The 25,764-nt window shown below is 37.8% G+C and overlaps 1 protein-coding gene across 1 annotated transcript; it reads left to right on the forward strand.

Annotated features, from left to right (window-relative positions):
* The first annotated feature begins 313 nt into the window (after positions 1-313).
* LOC139144527 (uncharacterized) lies at positions 314-24,263 on the forward strand. The gene is made up of 6 exons (XM_070715224.1): positions 314-460; positions 2,019-2,736; positions 2,820-2,879; positions 10,756-10,836; positions 22,854-22,955; positions 23,424-24,263. Exons 1-6 carry the CDS (start codon positions 314-316, stop codon positions 23,663-23,665), a joined length of 1,350 nt encoding a protein of 449 aa, XP_070571325.1. The 3' UTR covers positions 23,666-24,263.
* The last annotated feature ends 1,501 nt before the right edge of the window (positions 24,264-25,764 follow it).

Raw genomic sequence — 25,764 nt, forward strand, 5'->3', positions numbered from 1 at the left:
GTAGTGATACAACTACAGCGAGAGGTCATCAAATACAGTCGCGAGCATGGCAACTCATGCCTATGCTCAAAGGATGTTACAGAAGACTTTGGAAAGTTCTGACTGAAATGAAAAGAGATGAAATCAGGTCTGTTGTCATGGAGGATCCTTTAATCAGAATGTTTGGAGAGAAACTATTTAAGAAGCATGGACGACTGGAAACTGGAAGTGGTAAGATTATATACGACACTGCAAAGAATGACTACATCAGGCGCAACGGTTGCGGGAATGTGGCCGATTGGTTTTAGCTGCAAGAAATTTTGGTCTCTTGAAGATGGAAGATATCCTTTCTCCAAAAAACTTTCGCGCAGTGGCAAAGGCAGTGAAAGTTCTTGGTGGATATAATGGAGTCAGCTATGAAATCCCCTCTCTGGTGTTGAAGACAGGCAACAACCTTAAAGCCCTCTGTGATATTGCAATGGTAAATGCAATGATTAACAACGATGATGGGAAATATAAACAGGTATAGAAAAATATCATATAAACAATTAGAAGTCAAGACTGTTGTTACTCAGGGTTTCACGCTGTAACGATTGTCAAGTGAATCTTTTGACAAATGTTACAACAGTTGTATAGGGTGAAACTCTGAGTAGCCACAAAGTCGTGATTTCTGATGGTTGTCCACTTCATTATCAAATCTTGTTCTATTAAGGTGGCACTGTATGCAACAGTACGCACGAATTTCAATAAAAATTCATCATAAAAGATTGCTAAACAACCCACTAAAACCATACATTTTTTAGAAAGCTGCACTAAGTTTTGTATAGTAGGACAACTTTTTTTCAAAAACTGAAGAGGGTGAGTTCTTGGTGAAAAAATGTCAATTTTGGTATCATGTCATGAAATTAAAGTCAAAAACTTGAAGGGTTCTTTTGGGAATTGAAATCTTATTTGAAAGTTAAGTTTGTAAGTTTAGAAGGGAAATAGTATTTATGTTTGCGTTATCTGCTCTCCTTGCCGATTGGCAGCTCTCAAAAGATTGACATTTCAAAAATCGCAATAAAAGTCTTGTTACAGAAACTAAATGACAAATAAATACAATTTTAGTGTAGTATACAAATAAAATCATGTGTAAAATTTTCAAACAATTTGACCTCGCTGAGTGAAGTTAAATTCATTCAAACTTTTGGCGGGGGGGGGGGGGGGAGAATCAAAACTTTTCCCACTAGTGCACTAATTGCATAACAAGTAAATTCAAACATCATTTGGACATGTCAACATCGCATGAAAAAATAGGTTTTTAGTGGTTATTCACATTTTTGACCGAGATGTCTTTTCTACTTTAAGTGTAAGATTAAGCCAATCTCGTCCGAAACTGTGAAATTAGGTTGAAATTCCGTTTAAGGTGCAGTAACCCCCTTCCCCCCAGAACAATATGCCTCTACTTATTGGTAAAAATATTTAAGTTTTCATTTCTGCAGTGTACACTAGGTCAACATGCATAATAATTTGCAACTAGTAAGAGAGAATTTGAAAATTTAAAGATGCAACAAAACAAAACATATTTTTTTAGGAATAAGAGTTGATCCAAGTTTTTTGGTAGGGGAAGTCTGATCACCTGTACACGATAGGCCATTATATTCATACCATAGTCATGTTTTAATGGGCCTTTGAAAAGTCAGGATTTACCTTTTTTTTGAAAAACACTGAAATGTCTTTCTTGACCGTTCATGATAATATCCTTTAAATTCTACTGTACAAGATAGGGTTCCCATATCTGCTCTCCGAGAAAATGTATACAAATGTACTTCTGGCAACTTTGGACTTTGATCACAATTCCTAGAAGCATCTGTTTTCAGTGTCATATCTTTAATTTTTCTATGCGTTAACTATTCCTCTAAATTTGCACAGAATTCTGATAAATGTACTTCTTCATTTTTATATACAGGGTAACACCACGTTCAGAGAATTACATTGAAATAAAAAATTATATTTACCCAGCATGTTAATCATTAATGTCTATCTACCTTTTCTTAAAGGCTGAGCGCTTCAAAAAAATCTGTGAAGCAGAATGGAACGCAGAAATATCCGCTGGGGCCATAACTACACTCAATGAAGCAAAATGGAATAAAGCAACAGTGCTACCATCATCTGAAGATGTACAGAAGATAACAGACTACTTATCTGAGCAAACGAAATATTATAGGGACAAACTTACCGCTGCTACTGGGTCACAAAGTGTCAAGGAGGTGTGGGGAAATTTATGCCAAATCACCCTGACATCAGTGATTATATTCAATAGGAGGCGAAGTGGGGAGGTGTCAAAGCTGCTTGTTGAAACTTTCACAAATCGAGATGTTTCCCCTCCAAATGCTCATGTTCTGGCTTCCCTAAGTTCCACAGAGAAGGAACTTTTAAAGTACTTCACTCGTATTGAAACCAGAGGTAAACGGGGAGGCAAGGTGCCAATACTGCTGTCACCCATGACATGTGATGTAATGGAATTGTTGGTTACAAAGCGGGAAATCGTCGGCCTAGATGACAATCCGTATTTCTTTGCTAATCCCAATGGAGCAAAGAGATTGTATTACAGGGCCACCGATACACTTAGAGCATGTGCAGACCAGGCTGATGTGTCAAATCCGGAGAGCTTGCAGTCAACACGAATGCGAAAGCACGTTGCCACAACATGTCAGATTTTGAACTTGAAGGACAATGACATGGCAAACCTGGCCCAATACATGGGCCATGACATACGTGTGCATAGTAATTTCTACAGACAACAGGAGAGTGCTGTACAGGCTGCACAGATAAGTAAAGTACTGCTAGCTATGGAGAAGCTGGAACGATTGCCAAGTATAGAGGGAAAAATCTGGAAGAGATTGATATAAATCCTGAAGGTAAGCACTTTAACACACCTACTATCGGTATAACTGTAAGTAATATGACCCAATTACTACTGAATCATGCAGAGGGAAGCCAGTAACTTGGAGTTTACTGCTTTGATTGAATTACCGGTACCTCAAATCAAGGAATGTGTTTGATTTGAGATTAGTTGTAATACTATAATACTGGAGTAACCCTGATTACTTTAAAGCAGTAATTTGGTCATATGACTTACTGTGATCGCAGGTATAGTATCTTCTCTTTAATGGGCAAAAATGGCATGAATATTTTAATCGGCAAACCAAAAAGTTCATCAAGCACCATGTCAAATAAATGATAATTTGCATATTTAAAGGGGACGGTTACCCAGGTATTGTGTGTTCAGCAATAAAAAATCAATGAAAAACTGGTGCAAAATCTGTCTTAAGTTGTAATTAACTTTCACTTACACATAGCACGATAGCACCCATTTGAAAACCTTTGATTATAGGTGGAAGTGACGTAAGAGTCTAGCACTGCACTGACACTTGTAGGGCTTCCAAAGCTGTAGACTATGGGTGTCCTCACAGTTGTAATCAACAAATTGCTAATTTGTATTTTTGATCAAATATGTGAGCATTTTCAATTCATATCTGCTCATGTTTTTGTACCATAACCCAATACATGTCTTAGCAGATTTCTTGCGAAATTGGTACAAGGACATTAACCTATTGCCAAACATACAGTATGCATGTTAATGCGTTGTGAGATGTTCCAAATCACAGTTATTAATTAATGCCTTTAATTGAAAACTATCACAGTACACTGCTACCACATATGCACAGAGTTCATTTCCCTGCCCCATTACAACAGATAACTTGGGAAATGACTCATTCAATAGTAAAGTGCAACTTGCTACTCTCATTATTAGCCACCTCTGGATTCCTCACTCTATGCATGTTTGAAACGTTAGTTTGCTGTTTGATTGACACATTACTCAAGCTGATAGAAAAATAAATATGAGGACTTTGTGTTGAACATCGTAATAAATCAGCAATTTGTGACATTTCTTGAGTAAGGTTTTATGAAGTTGATTATTTCCAAAGTGGAGTGTAATGTATTTCTATGGATGAGTTGTCAATTTTGAGACATCATGTGGCTTTCTCATACGTAAATGACTGATTCATGAATTTTACCAGAAAGGGCAAAATTGTTTCGCCCAAAATATCAAGAACGTTCATAACCACGTCTGTCAATAACCCGCAGTATTTGAGGGATCAGGTAACATACTATCAGATGCTCTACAGCAACCAAATACCCATGATGCAGTGGGCATTATAGGGGACGTTTTTAATAATAATGTTCAAAATTCGAATTATTGTTAACTGGATTTTCGGTAAATTTGCAAAAGTGTCATCAAAGTTCTGTGAAACTTGTTACGAACATTCCTAACCACCTTTTATGCAAAAGGGAAAAAAATCTTGCGGCATCGTTACAACATCGATACTATGGAGTGAGGGCAGTAGACTTCCCTATGCTTCTGTACTACGAGTTTTGTCATCCGACGCTTTCGGTACCCGCTGGATGGTTGTGTGAGATGTCCGTCAATTTTGTTTCGAACGTTCCTGTGTTACGAACAGGTAGGTTTTAACAATTTAGCATGAAAAATGAGTAACATTATTAGTAATTTTGTTTTGACCTAAACTAATTAATCAATTTTAAATTTTTTTAGTCCCAAAGGACACCGTCTGGGGGGACTTATAGGTTAGGTCATGTCGGTGCGTGCGCCCATCCATGTGTCGTTCGTCCGTCCGTTCACGCAGATATCTCAGACATGCCCTGGCTAAGTTCCAGAGACCATGCAGCTCTGGAATGCGTACACTGTATTTTACAGAACTGCTGGCAGAGTCCATAGTTTGCATTGACAATGACATCGAAAACAACTAAATATTAAAGCATGGCGGTAGCCTCCATGATCAATTTAATTACAGTCAGTCAAAGAGAGCCACTTTTTTAAACAGCCCCCAAATCTACGGCCGAAAGTACCGGTACGCTACAGTCACTTTTGATATAAATGCTAGCCCTGAAAACGGCCGTATGGTTTGTACATGTACACGTGTTCTCACACATGGCAATGACATGTCGTGTTCGGAGGGTTGGTAAGGTTTTGACATACCGGTTGCCCCAGTAACGTTTGGACTTCTGTTATGAGAATTAAACAAAGCTTGTAAAGACATCAAAACAGTATTTGTCAATGTCAGTTCAAGGTGAGCAAGTGAGCGTCGACGCGTCATCACTCGATCTTCTTTGAAAGGCTTAGGCCTATTGATACGTGTGTCTGAGATCGGCTCATTAAGTTGGCACTGCATCGTATGATTTCAACAACACATCGTACCGGTACTGACTCATCTCTTGCTACATACATCACGACTGAAAATGGCTCACTTTCGCGATGTCATTGCATCATAAACGCTTGTTAGTAAAATAGTTTATGAGAACCACGAAGTTTTCATCCTGTGTGCACGCCAATATACATGTAACTCTAAGCGTATTGTTCACATCGTAATTATTCTCGTATGCAGAGCAAATGTTTGATCAGTTTACACCTCTGCGCGTCACTGAATGATTACAATTTTTTGAATCGCGGAACGGCTGTTCCCTAGGGGCCATTTCCTTTGTTACGTAAGCGATTTTTCCCCTAATCGTCGTAATTTTAAAAGGCTTTGTGAAACTTTGTAGATACCTGTATGGCCTACGTATTTATGAAACAGCCTATCTTTACGGTATGCCAATAATGTTGTTTGAGAATTGCTTCGGCTGATTTTCACAGAGCGGTCTACCTTGCTGTTGCCAGTTGTCACTCAAGCGCCATTGTGAATTTTCGATGGGTCTTTTATACCCCACACTGGGGTTTAAACATATATATGCATAACTCAGTAACCACAAGTTCTATACCCTCCAATTTTGATAGGATATTAGACATTAGTATGTCACATCTTGTACCTCATTTATTATTCGCATATGTATTTCATGGCTGGCCAATACAGCTAGAGGTCTGATCTTTTTTCCTGAATTAGAACCATAACTTAGACATGCCTCATGTGTTTCAAATTGGGAACAAATATACAGTCCAGTGATACTTCTTATGACCACATTTTCCTGTCCCATCAAGACTCCTATTAAAAGTGGGGACTATGTCATTGTCAATGACTTGTTGGTAATATGATTGTCTTCTTAAGTGTCAGATACATTTGCAAGCATTTACAGTTAATAAGCTGCTTATATTAACCATTAAATTAAAAGAATTAATGGTACTGATTGTCCAAACTTTCCTTTTATCATACACAGATTGTTCACAAGGATTCAAATCTTTTCCAAGTCAAGTTTATGAAGAGGGTTTCCGATGGCAAATATATTTGGCCGACCCGAGAGGATGTATCATGGATGCCAACAACAGAAATAATATCAGCAATTAGTCTCAAATCCTTGACTAATAGAGAACACTTTTTGTTTGACTCAAATAAAATTAAAGCTGCAGCAGAGGTTGCAGAGCTAGACTTAGGCTAGGTATTTGAAAATAACTTGCAGACTGTCTGCAAGTAGTTTATGCCAATCATTGTCGATTGCCCTTGCCTACTGTAACATGTCTGTGCACTGTATTTGTCTTTTGCATTGTGGATAAACTTACCTAACAGTGATCCGTACTGTATAATGTACTGTCCTTTTTGATGAGTAATCTGTAACTAGTTCAGTACCTATGAAATACCATTGTTCAGAAAGTACAAAGTACACCCCTTGTGTTTGAGAGGTTTTGCTGAAGTTTGATTCCTGATATTAACTTACCAGCAGTAATCTGTACTGTATATTGTACTGTCCTTTTTGATGAGTAATCTGTAACTAAAGTTCCCATGAAATACTTACCACTGTTCAGAAAGTACAAATTACACCCCTTGTGTTGGAGGGGTTTGCTGAAGTTTGATTCCTGATATTAATTTATCTGCAATGATCCATACTGTATAGTGAACTGTCCTTTTTGATGAGTAATCCGTAACTAGTTAAGTTCCAATGAAATACTTACCACTGTTCAGAAAGTACGAAGTACACCTCTTGTGTTATAGGGGTTTTGCTGAAGTTTGATTCCCAATGTAACTCACCTGACAGTGATCTGTACTGTATAATGTACTGTCCTTTTTGATGAGTAATCCGTAACAAGTTAAGTTCTCATGAAATACTTACCACTGTTCAGAAAGTACTAAGTACACCCCTTGTGTTTGAGGGGTTTTGCTGAAGTTTGATTCCTGAACTTACCTGCAGTGATCCATATTGTATAATGTACTGTCCTTTTTAATGAGTAATCTGTAACTAGTTCAGTAACCTATGAAATACTTACCAATGTTCAGCTCATAATAAAGTAAAAAGTACATGTACTCTCCATGTTTGAGTTTTGTTGTATTTTGATTCCTAAAATTAACTTACCTGACAGTGCACATGTTCATCCATACACATTAATAGGAGGGGACTTATTGACTTTGATTCATAGGATATATCGGATGTATTACCTGCACTCCTCATATATGAGGGTAAACTAACCTGACAATATTGAAATTTTAATTGTAATGACAGCACTCATTCAGAATGTTAGGCTCCCTCCCACTTCACCCAGGCTTGGGACTGCAGGCTGGCAAGTGCTTACAGAGCAGATGTGCACAAAGAGAGAATGTGCATGAGCATGAAGGACAGTGCGAAAAGAAAGGAAAGCTATAGGGAAGGTGCACTTGGCATGGTTAAGCCCTATCAGGAAAAGCTGGTGAAGGTGACAAAATAGCTGTGATGTTTGGCTGGTTTTTTTTAGTATTCAGGTTTTTTGTATGAACTAAAGTTTCTTGTTCTACTTCCTATATATAACTTATGCCGTATGTTGTGGGTTCGAACCCAATTGAAAACTAGCCGTATTTCCTATATATAACATGATATAATTCCCTGCACTGACTGCTACAGCCTGTATGTAAGGAATAACTATTATTGTTGATAAATTAATTCTTGTCCTGGCTTCAGTTCAGTTTTCAATAATCACAATGATGACTACCAATATAGGCCGTGTTGATAAAGCTAAGTTCAGGGTATTTCTTGCTTCATGGATTTGAACCAGAAACTGCAGTTGATTCACAGAAGATAAATACTGAGAAACAGCCAAAAGTTACAGTTAAAGGGGAATCTGTGTTTTATCACAGATGTGTTTTGTGATTACACCTAGCTATCTGCCTTCCTTACATCTTCACTGTCGTCCCCTTAGCCAATCGGCTCTTCTACCCATGACTGTTATCAATCCTCCTTCCCAGCCAATCAGCCACGTTTGCACACGACACTACATCATCAAGCCTTTGTCTCATCGCTCCTACATGTACGTTGTTTCCACCTGGGCTCGCACAGTTTACCTGTCCCCCAGGACCCCCTCCCCCCAAGCCGTATCATCACCACGGTGATCCCTTGGGCGCGAGAACCTTGTCTTCGTTCCATGTTTCCACCCGGGCCCGCACAGTTTACCTGTCCCCCGGAACCCCCTCCCCCCAAGCCGTATCACCACCGCGGTGATCCCTTGGGTGCGAGAACCTTGTCTTGTTCCATCCACGTTTCCACCTGGGCTCGTACAGTCTACCCTGTCCCCCAGGACCCCCTCCCCCCAAGCCGTATCATCACCACGGTGATCCCTTGGGCGCGAGAACCTCGTCTTCGTTCCATGTTTCCACCGGGCTCACACAGTTTACCTGTCCCCGGGACCCCCTCCCCCCAAGCCGTATCACCACCGCGGTGATCCCTTGGGTGCGAGAACCTCGTCTCCGTTTCATCATGTTTCCACCTGGGCTCTTACAGTTTACCTGTCCCCCAGGACCCCCTCCCCCAGGCCGTATCACCACCGCGGTGTTCCCCTGGATGCGAGAACCCTTCACTAACATCATTCTCAATTTCTTCCCTCCTTTTGGGGGTCACTTCAGTCATACTTCCTTCGTTTGGGCTTTGGATTCCATCCTGACCCCCATTTCTCGGGAATTCCACTCCTTTCCCACATTGCGGCCTCTCAGGATGGATTCATCATCAAGGTCATTCAGACCTTGACCCCAAGGTCACCAATGACCTTTGCTCGGTTGCTAGACTGAAGGGCCCTCTCCCATATATTTTGCTCATATTTTATTGTAGGTTAGTTTGGCTACTTCTATTTTGATTGTTTTGTATTGTAAGTTTTGATAGTACTTAGTTTGAGATCTGCGAGGGCACTAGTTCTATGCCCTTTACTGCTTTATATTTGCCGTTTCATTTTGTGCTTAATTATTCTATACTTTGTTGGCGTTTGCGTTCTCCTTTTTGTAATAAACCCTCCTGTCTTTCCTCAACTTAGCGGTGGTGTGTTCACAAAGTGGAATCTGTGTTTTATCACAGATGTGTTTTGTGATTACACCTAGCTATCTGCCTTCCTTACATCTTCACTGTTGTCCCCTTAGCCAATCGGCTCTACTGCCCATGACTGTTATCAATCCTCCTTCCCAGTCAATCAGCCACGTTTGCACAGGACACTACATCATCAAGCCTTTGTCTCATCGCTCCCATTCATTCATTCATTCATTCAGCCGCTGGGTCCATGCCATACCAGCTCAGCCTATCTCACCACCATCCCCTGTCTCCTCCTCTCTTTTCCCTTTCTTTCAAGTGTCCGGGCTTTTGATTCCATCCTGACCCCCATTTCTCGGGAATTCCACTCCTTTCCCACATTGCGGCCTCTCAGGATGGATTCATCATCAAGGTCATTCAGACCTTGACCCCAAGGTCACCAATGACCTTTGCTTGGTTGCTTGACTGAAGGGGCCCTCTCCCATATATTTTGCTCATATTTTATTGTAGGTTAGTTTGGCTACTTCTATTTTGACTGTTTTGTATTGTAAGTTTTGATAGTACTTAGTTTGAGATCTGCGAGGGCACTAGTTCTATGCCCTCTACTGCTTTATATTTGCCGTTTCATCTTGTGCTTTATTCTATACTTTGTTGGCGTTTGCGTTCTCCTTTTGCAATAAACCCTCCTGTCTTTCCTCAACTTAGCGGTGGTGTGTTCACAAAGGACCTTTTTAGACTTATTAACACAGAGTTAATTTTAATAGGATGCAGTGATTGATTTCAGAATGACTGGCAGATATGGTGCATGCATGTCAGAGTCTGTTGCATGTTCACTTTTGTAAGTGTGGTTTGAAAGGCTGTAGGGATAGCATTACAGTGTCCAATAAATAACCATAAAAGCGTGGCATAGCACAATTACATTTAATCTTCTCCATAATATTTGTAAACATGATGTGACATATATCTATTGAGTGCTTTTGTGTAGATAGGAATTAATATCATCTATATTGTCTGTCCATGTGACATACGTTACCAACAATACAAGATTTATATAATTGTAGGAATTCAAAAGCAGTAAAATATCCAAAGATAAGTGATCCTATAATAGTGAAATAACAAACTGTATACAATGAATTTAACTTGTCCTTTGCAGCAGCTATTTGAGACATGGCATTTAAAACTCCTACAAGAAAACACTGTCTGTCAATGTTACATGCGTTGCCATCACGTCAATCAGTCAGTTTTCCTGAAGCACTGTGAAACAAGTTTATCTTTTAATATATATTTTCATAAGGTAGACCGTCAGTCCTCTTTACCTTAATATCTTTCAAACTTTAAAAGTTTGAATTTTTGGGGTCAATGTCACACTTTTGGTTGCACTTCACTGTGGAAGTACTCAAATATTAATAATGTAGGGGAGTTCATACAGCAACAGAGTTGGATTCTGAACTCTCTAATTAGAACTGATATCACAACTCAATTTCAACTTTTCACAAGGAAATTATTCAACACTTTTTTCACCGACAGAAATTACTGGACACCTCACTGAAGAGGAAGACTCAAGCAGTGATGGTGATGATGTAAGTCAACATGGCAGCCCTAACTTAGGTAAGTTAAGGAGTCCACTTTCTGTAATTTCTGATCATCTCTATATGTATATGACAGGGAGTATATTTTTAAAGGTGAGAAACTTACTATACTTTTGTTAGCTCCGCTGTCAGTGACACACAGCTCATCCGGTAAGCTGATTGTCCGTCGTCTGTCAACAATGGTTTTTCTTCTCTGAAACCACAAGTCACATTACTTTGGAACTTGGTAGAATTAACACATGTTGTAAAAGAATTATGGAAGGAGGAGGTGGGAGGAGTAGCAGTGCTGTGTACAGATGCCTGTTGTTTTGTTTACACACAACCATGATAGGATTGTGTTGACAAAACTGTTAATATATCATGATCTCTATCTAAACAAACACACCAATTCATTCACTATTGCAGTGGAATTACATCTTTTCTGACATGTACCAATGTATATTTTGCACACAACAAATGTCAAATGGTTCAATTGTTTTTAGAAACAAAGAAGTGTTCACATTTGATAACAAGATACATGCTTCTACTAAAGCTTGTTGCAATTGGGATGACATTTCTAATTGATGTTCAACTTTGAAGTGTTGTTTTAATAGTTTAATTCACATCAATGGATTTCATGTGTGTGTTGCAAGCACTTGTCTGGTCTGTCTTTTTTTAGCTCACATTTGGTATACCAATGTGAGCTTATCGTATAAGCTGAAGTTGATGGCATTTGTATTTATGTATGTATGTCTGTATGTATGTCTGTCTGTATGTATGTATGTATGTATGTACGTACAGTATGTCCGTCAGTATAAAAAACACGCAAACCGCTGCACGTTTCAGCTTGGTATTTGGTGTGTGGATGCATCCTGGGCTATAGATGGGATTTTGTTCAAATGAAGTCTGCATTGCCAAAATTATGCAAATGAGCTTACAAAATGTGAAAATGGTCAAGAATCAATATCTCGAAAACCGCTGTTTTGATTGCTTTGAAAATTTGTGTGCAAGTACCTTAGGTGAACTTTTTACAGTTTTATGAATATTGTGAAGATATTTTTGATTTTGTATTTTTACTGAATTTTTTGGTGATTTTTCTCATTTTCAGTAAAAATTCTTCTTCATTGAAACCGCCTGCTCAATCGCTCTCAAATTTGGGTTGGATCTTTGCAAGGGTGTTACTCTTCTAATTTGTTGAAATTATGACAAAATTGGAAAATTACTATTTTGGAGCAATATTGTCATTTTTGGTCAAAAAATCTTAATTTTCTTTTTAAAACTCCTGGACAGACAGCTTTTATATTTGGTACACAGACGTACAGAGATGACAATAGTTAGATATGTGGAAATTGTCCTGAAATATACAAATTTGTATTTTTAGCTCTGCTGTCAGCGACGCGGAGCTTATCAAATAGGTTGATTTTCCGTCGTCGTCCTTCGTCGTCCGTCGTCCGTCAACAATTGCCTTCTCCTCTGAAACCGCAAGTCCAAATGCTTTGAAATTTTATATGCAGTTCACTTGGGGTGACCTCACTTAAGTTTGTTCAAATTGTGGTGATATTTGCATATTTGTATTTTAGGGGCATTTTCTGCTGTTTTTGGTAAAAAAATCTTCTTCTTTGAAACCGCTTGTCCTATTGCTTTTAAATTTAATATGCAGTTTACTTAGGGTGACTACAGTCAGATTTGTTCAAATCGTGGCGAAATTTGCATATTTGTATTTTTAAGGCAATTTTTGTCATTTTTGGTAAAAAAATCTTTAAAAATCTTCTTCTTCAAAACTACAAGTCAGATAGCTTTGATATTTGGTACATATGTCCCTAGGGATAATCTATTTCAGATTTGTTCAAATTGTGCAGAAATATGCAAATTTGCATTTTTAAGACAATTTTTGCCATTTTTGGTCAAAAAATGTTTTTTTCAAAAAGTACTGGTCTGATAGTTTTGAAATTTGGTATACAGGTTTCTATAGATGAACTTAGTAATATGTATTGAATTTCTGATGAAATCTGTAATTTTGTATTTTTGGGGCAATTTTTGCCATTTTTGGTCCAAAAATGTGTATTTCCAAAACTGCTGATCTGATAGCTTTGAAATTTGGTATACAGGTTCCTACAGATAAACTCAATGATATTTATTGAAATAATGATGAAATCTGCAATTTTGTAATTTTGGGCCAATTTTTTCCATTTTTGGTCAAAAAAATGTGTATTTCCAAAACTACTCATCTGATAGCTTTGCAATTTGGTATACAGGTTCCTACAGATCACCTTAATGATATTTATTGAAATTATGATAAAATCAGTAATTTTGTAATTTTGGGGCAATTTTTGCCATTTTTGGTCAAAAAGTGTGTTTCTCAAAAAGTACTGTTCTGATAGCTTTGAAATTTAGTATACAGGTTTCTACAGATGAGCTAAGTAATATATATTGAATTTCTGATGAAATCTGTAATTTTGTATTTTTGGGGCAATGTTGCCATTTTTGGTCAGAAAATTTCATTCTCAAAAAACTACTCATCGGATAGCTTTGGTTGACATGTTCTTAGGGATGATCCAATGTGATATATTCAAAGTATGATGAAATTGTGTATTTTTGCAGCTTATTTTAGCCACTTTTTTCTGGGCATTGCATTGAGCTATCAAAGATTTCCACCTTCTTCATCAACATGTGTCAAAAATAGTTACTCTCTACATAAACACAGCGGAGCTATATCGGCCGCTAGGTCGCTTGTTAAGACAATATTGTCATTTTTGGTCAAGAAAACTTGTTCTCAAAATTACTTGTTTGATAGCTTTGTAATTTGGTATAAAGTCCCTAGGGATGTTATTAGATAAATTTTCTGCTCAAAGTGTTGGGAAACCCCCAAATTTGTATATTTTAGATAATTTTCTCAGTTTGTGACCTTAAATGATCTACACCAACCCAGGATATGTAAATAAAAACCACAAGGTTGTAAATACGAAGGAATGGAACATTTGATATTCAGGAGGGGTAGGGTCCAGAAGATTGATGAGGTAGCATTACCTTTTTACCAGATCCCTTGTACATTTTTTTACCCACTCCCACCTTTTCTTTTTATCAAACCTTCTCGGTCTAGTTTTTGTTGTTGACATGTTCTTATGTATTTAGGATCTGCTTGTCCCATTGCTATAGAAGTTTACATGCATGTTCCTAAAGATGACCTCCAGTACCTAAGCTGGAGACCTTATTTGCTTTTGTCATTCTTGTTTTTCCTGATTTAAATATTTCTTGAATGGACCAATTCAAACCGAATGTGAGCACACTGTCCTTGACGGTATTTTTTTACAATATTTCATGTCTTGAGCCGTAATGAAGACATGTGTCAACTGATTTCTTTCAAATTTGGTAGAAGGACATTAACTTATGTGGTATATATGCTTGTAGATTTTCCTTCTGATACAATCCAATATGGCCGCCAAGTGGCCATTTCATTACAATATTTTCATGTCTCAAGCCATAACCCAGGCATGTCTCATCTGATATCTTTCAAAATTGGTACAGGGACACGGACCCATGTCATACATATACATGTCTAGTTTTGTTATAATACAATCCAATATGCCCTCCAGGCAGCCAATTTGTTACGATTTTTTCATGTTTCCGGCCGTAACCCACAGCCGTAACCCAAACATGTCTCAATTGATTTCATTTGAAGTTGGTACAAGGACAGAGACCTATGTTATACATGTTCATGTTGATATTTGTTGTGATATGACCCAATAGAGTCAACAGGCAGCCATTTTGTTCCGATTTTTTCATGTCTTAATCCATAAGTGAGACATGCCTCAACTGATTTCTTCCAAATTTGGTACAAGGACATTAACCTTTGTAATACATGTACCTGTCAATTTTGTTGTCATATGATGCAATTTATAGCTGCCAGCTGGCCATTTGTATGATGTTTTTATGCCTTTAGCCATAACTCAATGTGTCTCAACTAATTTCTTTCAAAATTGGTACAAGGATATTGACCTGTGTCATACATATACACATGGATTTATTTTGTGATACAATCCAATCACACTTACGGTAAAATTCCAATTGAGGCCGCACCTCTAATTGAAGCTGCACCCTGACTTTGAAACACTGTCTTAATGGCTCATTGTTTGCCCATTTTGGGTTTTTGAATTTTACTATAATAGAAGCCGCACCCGTTCTCTGAGCCCATCATGAAACGATGCCTGCTGAAATTCACACAAGCTTGCTTGCGTCGCGTCATTGACTTGTGCTAATGATTGACAGGTGTCTTTCTTACAAGAAAAATACACAATGAAAAGTTCCTTATTAACACTACTACCATTGTGCATTTTGTCATTGATGGTAACAAAAGTACAAACAATGCTGTACGTTTGTGTGTATGTTTGAAGATGGCCGAAGTTTTGTCGGTGTGGTAAACACCGCCATAGTCGTTTTCCTAATGCAACAATTGTGAACCAACGGTGTTTGTCTACAAGTAGGGAGGCCAGCAGGTCGCCCAGGACGTGCTGAATTGACACTCAATCACCAGTGACTTAGTCATGTTCAAAATTGAAAAACATCGATAACGGGAAAGAAAATTGTGGAAAAAAATACATGAGGCTAAAAATTAAAAATGCAGCTATTCTCTCATATGTTTTTTATTTCTTTATATGAACTACTTACTTTTTGAATAAACTGCAAAATTGAGCTAGAAACGGTACAGCGAACGGACGTGATCTGAAACAAGGCAGCACCTAATACCGTATTTACATCGCCGATTTTGAAACGCATGTTTGAAGGTGAGCCAATCAAACATCCCTTACATCGAATACTCATTTGAAAGCCCAGATCTCGCTTTTTTCTCGCGATATACCGGTAAGGTTCTTCACCAACATAGGGCAGTGTATATGACCAAATCCGAGACAAAAAATTGAGAGCGATTTTTCCGAGACCTAACCCGACCAACTCTCAGTGAAACGTCCTCTAGTACGCAGTTTATCATTATTTCTTTTGAATTTTTGCTTGATAAATGAGAAATTTTGAACAGCTCACGTATTTATTGATGGAGATATTGACCACACTTCACAGTAAGTGAGGCTACCCACAATTCTCCATGATCCGTACACACGGAGATCACTCATTGAACTGGAGCAAATTTCTTCTTTACACAGAACAGCTCGGTCCATATATCAAAATTCTGGGACCATAGTTTTGATAATCATAATTCTCTAATTTCTCACGGTGAATAATGAGAAGATCAATCCCTTTTGCGCAGAGGAGATAGCAATTTTGTGATTTTGTCGACATAGATTTTTGACAGCCATACACAATATTTTCAAGGAAACTAAGGGAATAAGTTGCATCTGTGTTGGCAAAAGAAAGGGTATTGATTTTTTTAAATGTTTGTAACAAAGGAAATTTGCATGTCTGACAGGTGGTATGATGAGACCATCTTAGTTGCTGATAACTTTACCATGACAAGTGTGCAATTTTTAGCACCTCCAAACATCGACTTCTCATTCAATTTACTCCTGAATTTTAAAGACGATCAATAATTTTGGAACATAGTTTTAACCAATAATCCTTAAATTAAATTCTAAGTTTCAAATTGTTCAGAAACTGATAAAATTGAAGAAGCCTTTATTTGGATAAAATACTTTTTGTAGGTAGTTTTAATGCAGTAGAGCTATTCAAAAGTGTCATCAGCTCAAAAAGACCTTCAATTTGATATATCACTTATGCCATTTGAGCTTAATATTTTCATTTTGTCATTTATCTTTAAAGGGAAACCTAAGTCCAGCGACATTGACCGTTTATCCCTTCCAAAATCACCCTTGAATAAAATGCAGCTCAAATTTGCAACATAATTGCACGCGCCGACGACTACGGAGCGACGAAAAGAGACATTGAAGTAGACGACATTTATGGAAATGAGCTCGGAATCCCATGGGCGCGAAAGGGCTCATGGGAGGAGCGTGCGTGACGTCATCGGCGATACACGAACGTGTGTGACAGCCTACCAAAGCATTGGAGTCTATGACTGCAGCAGTGCAGTTCTGCACATTACGACTCTTTAATGCTCAGTAGCATAAAAAATAGTTAACTGTTGTTCAGTTGAGTGCAAAAATCACTCAGGGAAGAACAAACGGAGTCAGCTTTTACCGTCTTCCCACAGAACAGCTTTTTCGAAGACAGTGGCTAAAGAAAGTCGGGCGAGTTTAAAAATCTGTAAAAGATACAACGTTATGTTCTAATTCTTTCAGGATGATTGTTTTATAAGGGATTTCGGGATTCTGATACCGATACAAGACGATACTACACAATGCGGTTCGTATCTTGACATGCTGAGTCAGCCTACTATCGCCGGTTTTAACCAGATAAATATTAAGCTTAATATGGCGATTTCGGGACTCTAAAATCCGAAGACGAAACTACACAAAGCGTCTCTTATCTTGACATCCCGGGTCTGCCAAATCTCCGATATATAACCAATAAATATAGGCAATTTCGGGACTATACCTTGTAATATTGATATTACAAGATATTGGAATGACTTTTTGCCTACTGTGTCTCGGCACGCCGGGTGTGAGAAATCGCCGATATTATATTTACCCGATAAATATCAATTGCGCCGGAACTCCTAGGCTAATATCGATACCAGACGATCCTAGATTTACTGGCACTGTGTGGTGTTGGCATGCCGGGTCTACGAAATCACGTATAAAATATCGGCGATTTAGGACTTTAACTTTGATACTAGACGATACTTTGTCAAATCGTGGGTAAATATCCGATGATGTAAGCTTATGTCAGAGATTTCACCACCTAACAGATCTGACCACCCGAATATCTCTGTCCGACTCTTAGTTCAAAAATAGCATCCATGGCCGGAAGTCAAGAATACTGTATGTTTTACATTATTAGATTTATTAATGCACGAAATACATTTTTTACATGTAAAGCATTTTTTTTCATTAAATGTCCACACGGGACTTCGTCGAGAGGGCCGATCGGATATCATCGGGACTCGGGAGGCCCTTGCACAAATTACATTCTTTACATGTAAACATTTTTACTTGGCGATCGGGACTTGAACAGAGGACATATCGGAAATCATCGGGAGTTTGGGCTGGTCTTGTATGAAACACATTCCTTACAACAAGCTTTAAGACGATACTATTTTTTAAATAGCGGGCAAATATTCATTATATCGGCGATTTCATCACTTTGTAGATCTGAGTAAGTCCGACTTCCTAAGTTCGACACCAGCTTCGAAAAACAGACGACACTATAGGCCTATAGATTTGTCAAATCGCGAATAAATATTTCCGATACATATCGGAGATTTCGCAACCTTAAAGATCTGGCCAAGCTCGACGTACACGGTAACACATACAATCATTCAATCATTCCGTATCATTCACGAACCAAAAATTAATTTTAAGCGACTGATACAGAAAACTCTGTTTTAGAAACGTAGCGTTGAAGGATCGCAGGGTCACTCTGTCTCTCCAATCCAGTTCGGGGGTCTGTACAAGCACAGTGACTCCCTCCGCTGAATCATACACAAAACGCAAGCAACCAAGATATGAACGATGTTTTGAGATGCTTTCTAATTATTACATATCTTGGACAGGTTCAAATTAGTATGGTTTGATTTCAGTCAGGGAAAAGTAATACTCGATGTCAGAAATATCGCTGTCCGAACTCTCCATTGTCGTCTTACGAACGCGCTGAACTGTTCCCAGTACTCCTCCAGCTACAAGCTACAATCGTCTGTATCGCCGGTGACGTCACGCACGCTTCTCCCATGAGCCCTTTCGCGCCCATGGAATTCCGGACTCATTTCCATAAATGTCGTCTACTTGAACTTCTCTTTTCGTCCCGCCGTAGTCGTCAGCGCGTGCAATTATGTTGCAAATTTGAGCTGCACTTTACTCAAGGGTGATTTTGGAAGGGATAAACTGTCAATGTCGCTGGACTTAGGTTTCCCTTTAAGTGTCGGTCATCCGTTGCCATGGATAAATCCAATATGGCCACCATCGTAATCGCGTGATTTTAGGATACATTTGTGTGTGCCATTGAAATCTATCTCCATGCCAAATTTGGTACAAAAAGATGTTTTATTAACAAAGTTACAGCAAATTTACTGTTAATTTCAGCTAAAACTCCTTCATTTTTGTCCCATTGTTCCCATTCTAATTCTATGTATTGTCTTTCTACAGAAAGAGTAAAAGTGAATGTTTTAAAAAGCTATAAAATTGTAACCGTTCATCCAATTTCGAAAATTAAAAAAAATGTTTAGCTTCTCTCATTGAAATCTAAAAAACTGCATTAATTAAAATGCAGATTGAACATTTCAAAATTTCAGTTGGCCTCCCTACTACAAGTTAAAATCGTTGAGAGATTGAGATACAAAGTTTCAAATACGTAGTTTTCATTCAATACCCACATACCCTTACCGATGCCTGACATACAACAACAACAACACCTGCATCATATTGACATAATGAACTGCCTATATTGTACTGTGGCTACTGAATGACCCTGGTGGGTGCGTATAAGCTTGTACACGGTCCGATTTTGATCATGAGAAAATAAAATTTGACCGGAAAAGAGTTCACAAAAACATGCCAGTAAAGTTACCAAAGGTCATTCACTTGCATTTATTGCACTATCTGAGTGTGAGCCACTGGTTCGGCAACACAAGACGGCTGTAAATCAAGGGGACCCATCTGCCATGGACGCTTAATTTATGCTAATTTATGAACGATTTTTTTCAACACCATTCGATCTTCTATCGCTTTCAAAATCGAGTTACACGTCCAAAGAAATTGATTGTACAATCTCTGAATACGGAAGTGACATTTTTGTGAAATTTCAGCGTCCAAAACCGCCTAAAACAAAGACATCATGCATGCTGCTGGTCAACATTGCTGACCTCAGTGAGACTCTACTATTTAGGTAGGGGGGGGGTGAGCAGGGTCAGAGAATCAAGAAAGTACTGGAAAACGTGTCATTTTCCTTACGATGCTGTCAAGGGAACTCCAGTTTCCCATTGTTTTAATATCTTTCAATAGTTTCCTTATTATCTAAAAGGAATTTTACCAAGTTTAACGGCCAAATACACTCTCCATATATACACTCTATATTGGAGTTACACTAGGGAAGGGGCTTTTTATGCCGGTAAATTGTTCACGCAGAATTGATAAGTGCTAATTTGCATAACAATAGCAATTGCCCCCCGCAATGCTTAGCGCTTGGTGAGCATGGAGAAAAATATCGAAACCCAGGAAATGTACGTAATTGATGCCGAAACGGGACTTCAGTGAGTGATCCCAGGGGTCCCTCAAAAATGTTTCTAATACAAGCCGCGGCTTCAATTGGGAATTTTACGGTACTTATTGATGCCTCGACATGAAAACAATCACTGGATTCACAGTACATTGCTACAACTTATACAAACTTCATTTTAATGCCCTATGAAGACTGATGTCACAATTCTGAGTGGGGACTATGTCATTGACAATGACTTGTTCTACAATAACAGTGTTGATTACTACAGAATGGGTGTGTTGATAAATTACATCAGGCAGTTGTTTGTTTCACAGAATACAACCAAGAGACCACTGTTATAATACACACAACAATAACACTGAGACAATACACCTTGAAAGTTTTTCAAGAGTTACTGGGGCTTTAATCTTCTTGACACAGATCAGGTCTGCAAAATCGACATTCCAGATTTGATGGCACTTGTAAACAATAACAACCAAACTAATACATTCACACGACATATGTTGACATGTAAAAAACTGGGTATGTTGGGATTCAATATGGAGGAGAACAAGAAAATGGCATTGCCACACACACAAACGAAAAAACTGAAAATACCAAGGAATTACAGCGAACGTCAAAATGAACCGGAGATCAACTTTGATAAGCCCCTATCAATTTCCCTGGCAATCTTCCAATACCCCTTTGAAAACACCGAGGTACATTGGTCAGTAAACATACACTGCGCCTGCTGTGCTATCTCCATTCGATCTCCCTATGCATGCTTCTGCATGGATCAAACCATTTTGCGCCAGTTTACAGCTATGGCTGTTTGATATCAGTGTATTCAACGAAGCTTATGGCATACTTGTTATATATTACAAAACAATGGGACGCTGGAGATCCCGAGACAGTATCGTTAGGAAAATGACACGTTTTCCCAGTACTTTCTTGATCCTTTGACCCTGCCCAACCCCGTCACCTTAATAGTATAGTTCATTACACAGTTACGTCTGCCATTGTTTATTTTCATTCACGGACCACGGCGATGTTAGTTTTCATCCTCTGAACATGAAGTTTCTTAGTTTTAAGCAATTATCCTTTCATCTGTGAAGAGTTTTTACTGGTGACTATTAAAATTTTCACTGCTATGTTGTTGTTTTCAAAAGATGCAGACTGCTTTTCCGTGCAGTTGATCATAGACAGTTTCTCTACACTCTACAGTCCATGAGTCAATAAATGCCAGTTCACACGTGCACTATGCTGTTAATCGGCACATGACGTCCTCATGTCAAGTTTGGGATTTTTTGATGCTGAAATTTCTGTATCCAGAGAATGTGTAATCACAGTTTGATTTGAAACAGCGATATAAAACACTGTGTCAGCTAATCTCGGACATTTCGGCTGAGTTTTGCTGTCTTATCTATGGTTGTCGATCAGTATGTGCACTGCATTAGGGCCTGTATAGAGAGACCCTGATGTAATCAAGGTATGCCAGTTCATAAAATCGTGAGCATATTTTTTCTCTGTCAACGTCGATTTGCCTAACAATGGATTTTTAGGCAAGAAAGAGCATCATAAAAAATGGTTGACAGGCGTTTCCCAAACCAGTATCAACACAGAAATGCATTGCTCAGCACTGTGAACGATGTCATAATGAAATACCATAGAACTGGGCATTTCCACGAGTAGAAGTTCACCTACCGCGGAGAGTCAAATCAGGGCCTCACTCAGTACAACAACATTGTCTTTCACTAGATATACTGAACTGGCTGTATCTCAGTCGTTCCCTGTGAATGTTTCTAATTTTATCGTGGAACTCAACTTGTACTTGAAACATTGCCATGGCCTATCCATGTGCTCTCTGCACACTGACAGTTGTTTACTTTGTAAGCTCATGGAATTTACTATTCAAGTTTGGGTAAAGTATGTCATGTGACATGACTGTATACGGGAGATACTTAATGATAACAGGGTCGACGCACGTACGTAACAATGTAAAACGAGTTCTGTGAAAAATCGAGTTTGAAAATATTATTACAATTAAATGTCTTAAAATCGCATGCTTTATTTCATTTCTTGTGAACCACTTTGGGCTTCAAAATGGTTTCTTCCGGAAAGGGAGCCAGAAATAGAAGGGAGATCGAATGACGGTAAACAGCAGACGCCTTGTATGTGTATTGGCGTGTTTATCGGCAACACTAACCAAAGTACCTCAGTGTTTTCCAAGGGATATTGGAGGATTACGAGGGAAATTGATAGGGGCTTATCAAAGTTGATCTCTGGTTCATTTTGACGTTCGCTGTAAAGGTAGTAGCTTTTAATTGCCTGTTAACTTTGTTAAAAAAAAAGTGCTGCCCCGAGCTCTACTTTGTGAGGACTTGGCGCCATCTGCTTCCAATGGTAACAGAATTCACGTATTTTAACTTCAGTGCCTTCAAAAATAACAGTGTAATTGATTCTAGCTCTTACTAATTGATTTGATTGATTGATTGATTGATTGATTGATTGGTTGATTGATTGATTGATTGACATATCATTTGACAGTTACTTAAATACTTCCGTTAAATAGAGGGATATGCAGAATCCGTGGCAGTCATATAATTGGAAATTAATTTGTGACAGCATGATTTATCACTCTCAGATATTTATGATTACTGTCGGAAAGATGTCAATAAGAAATTAAGATTTCATCTTTTAATATCCTTTGTATTGTTGTAGAAATTATCTGCAAAAAGCAAGTTCAATATCATTTGTTGCATGGTCTTACATGATGGTGGTCTTTCCTATGATTATTAGTTGGCAGTGAGAATATGGAAAGGAACACTATCCACCCAGGGAGTCATGTGGAGTCCTCTGCGGAAAAGAACAAGAAGCAATGTGAAAATGAAGCTTCTGAAGGTCAGTGATAGTCAATGTTAGACTGACATATATGTACATGTAATCAGTAAACATCTATTGGATGACTTGCCATGAAGGTGACAGCACAAATCTGTTCCTTGAGGATGTAACAGTAGATCAACAGAAAATCATGTGCATAGCATACAGTTTATATGATTTGATTGTCTTCCTTGTGTAATACGTAGGGGGAAAATAGCATTGCACATGAACCTGTGACCCAACAACCTCTAAATCAGCTAAAGACAAACAGATACTGGTGTGCAACATATTGAGCTGCCTTGTGTGGTTTGTGTTTATGTATGTAGGGATTGCGTTAACCCCAAATTTTGCTTACAGACTCCCGATTTCGCACTAGGACCCCTATAATCTTTTAGTGAGGAAGGGTCCCATTCTTCAGAGAAATACAGATATTGGAATTTTCTGAGGCCTGATTTTATGAACCAATTTCGCTATATTTCCCCATTATAGTTCGAAAAAAGCCTGTTGGCCAGAAAGTACCATGGACTGAAGCAGAAGAAGCCGCCATTGACAGCCATTTCATGTCACACATCAGAAAGAATAAAACAGTCACAAAGGCCGAAGCTGAACGATGCTTAGCAAATGAGAAAGCTCTCAGCAAAAGAAATTGGAGATTGCTGAAATGGCATGTAAAAAGCAGAGCAATAGCATATGAGAGGAAAGTAAAGAAAAAAATTGTAGAAGACGTATAATGATAGCTGTTTTGCTTTCAGATTGCTAGACTACCTTGACACTGAGTTTCTGTATGTAAAATGTTTTTCAGAGTTAATATTGTGGAGTTACCCCATGAGGTTCACCATGTGGTAAATTTCTAGCTCTGTTGCGTTGGGTGTGTTCCAAAACAAACTTGACATTTTTGAGACATAAAAAGTAAAGATATGGTACCACATATATTTTTTTTTCAAAATTAGACTTTTTGGAGTTTCCTCATGAGGGTTCTTTTTGGCCATATCAAGAACTCAACAAAAATTGGAATTTGACATGCGATGACTCTCATAAGGTAACTCCAAAAGTGTAACTTTGAAAAAAAGGATATGAAATACCATATTCTTCACTTCTTTTCCTTCAAAAGTATACAAACAGGTTGTCTTTGAACACATCAAGACAAATAGTGTTAGGAATTTACCATGTGATGAATATCTTAAGGCAACTCCAAAATTTTAACATTGAAAAAAATGTCAACATGAAGCACTATTAGTCTTCAACTTGTTATCTTCCAAATATTCACAACAGTTTCTCTTTGAACACAGCAAAACCAACAAATTTATAAATTTTATATGTGATGAACTTCATGAGGTAATGACAAAACTGTAACTTTGAAAAAAAAATATGTGAAGTGCCATACTCTTCACTTGTTATCTTTCAATAATGTCCAAACAGGTTGTCTTTGAACACAGCAAAACCAATAGAGTTGAGATTTACCATGTGGTGAACCTCTTGAGGTAACTCAATAATTTTTACTTGGAAAAATATGTTAACTTTTCACTTGCTATCTTTTAAACATTTCCAAACAGTTTGTCTTTGAACATATCAAATCAACAGAGATAGGAATACATAATGTGATTATCTCATGGTGTAACTCAGAAATTATTATTTTTCGGGTAAAAGTACATGAAGTACCATATTCTTCGTATACTACATTTGTTGGCTTTCAAAAATGTCCACAGTCTGTCTCTAAACACATCAAAAGATTTCATAATTTACCATGTGATTAACCTCATGAGGTAATGCCATAATAATAATTCTTGACAAAATGTTTACAGCAGATACCATACACTTCACCTGTTATTTTTCAAAATTTCAAAATCCCACCACTTTGTCTTTGAACACAGCAAAACAACTGAGTTAGGAATTTACCATGTGATAACCTCAGGTAACTCAATAATTTTAACTCTGAACTAAAATGTTTACATGAAGTACTATACTTTTCACTTTTTTTGAATGTTAAAAAAGTTTGTTTTTGAAAACATCAAAACCAACTGTGATAACCTCATTAGGTAACTCAATAATTTTAACTCTGAACTAAAATGTTTACATGAAGTACTATACTTTTCACTTTTTTTTAATGTTAAAAAAGTTTGTTTTTGAAAACATAAAAACCAATTATCTTTCCAAATTTCAGAAGTTCAAATGATTTGTCATTGAACACTGCAAAACCAACAGTGTTAGTAATTTACAACGTGTTGAACCTCATGAGGTTATTCGAAATTTTGACTTTGAAAAGAAAATGTTTACTAGCAGCACTATAGTCTTCACTTGTTATCTTCCAAAAAATTACAATCAGTCTGTCTTTGAACACATCAAAACCAATAGAGTTAGGAATTTACCATCTGATACACCTCATGAGGTAACTCCAAAATCCTAAGTTTGAAAAACAAAATATGTGAATACCATCTTCTTCATATTCTACATTTATTATCTTTCAAACTGTCTGAACAGTTCGGCTTCCACAAAGCAAAACCAACAGAGTTAGGATTTAACCATGTGATGAACAAATATTCTGATTAAATGTTTAAATTAAGTACTGTACTCTTCAATTTTTCTCTCAAAATTGTTCAAACGCTTTGTCTTTGAACACAGCAAAACCAAAGTTTTCAGGAATTTAGCATGTGATGAACCCTCATGAGGTAACTCGCAATTGATAAAATAGACAAAAATATATGATCTACCATACTCTTCACTTTGTTTTCAAATAGGTTGTCTTTCACATGTAAAACAGTTTTCAGAGTTACATTTAGCCTTATCGAATTCTTGTTCCTTCATTTTTATGTATTTGTTTTCATGGAGTTGA

The sequence above is a fragment of the Ptychodera flava genome, chromosome 11 (assembly GCF_041260155.1).
Source record: "Ptychodera flava strain L36383 chromosome 11, AS_Pfla_20210202, whole genome shotgun sequence".
Taxonomy (NCBI): Eukaryota; Metazoa; Hemichordata; class Enteropneusta; family Ptychoderidae; genus Ptychodera; species Ptychodera flava.

Bases quoted from the DNA above. Each gene is read 5' to 3' on its own strand.
- LOC139144527 (XM_070715224.1), top strand. From the start codon at position 314: ATGGAAGATATCCTTTCTCCAAAAAACTTTCGCGCAGTGGCAAAGGCA. The intron at 461-2,018 runs GTAAATGCAATG...CTTTTCTTAAAG, and splicing joins CCCTCTGTGATATTGCAATG to GCTGAGCGCTTCAAAAAAAT. The intron at 2,737-2,819 runs GTGTGCATAGTA...GCTATGGAGAAG, and splicing joins ATACATGGGCCATGACATAC to CTGGAACGATTGCCAAGTAT.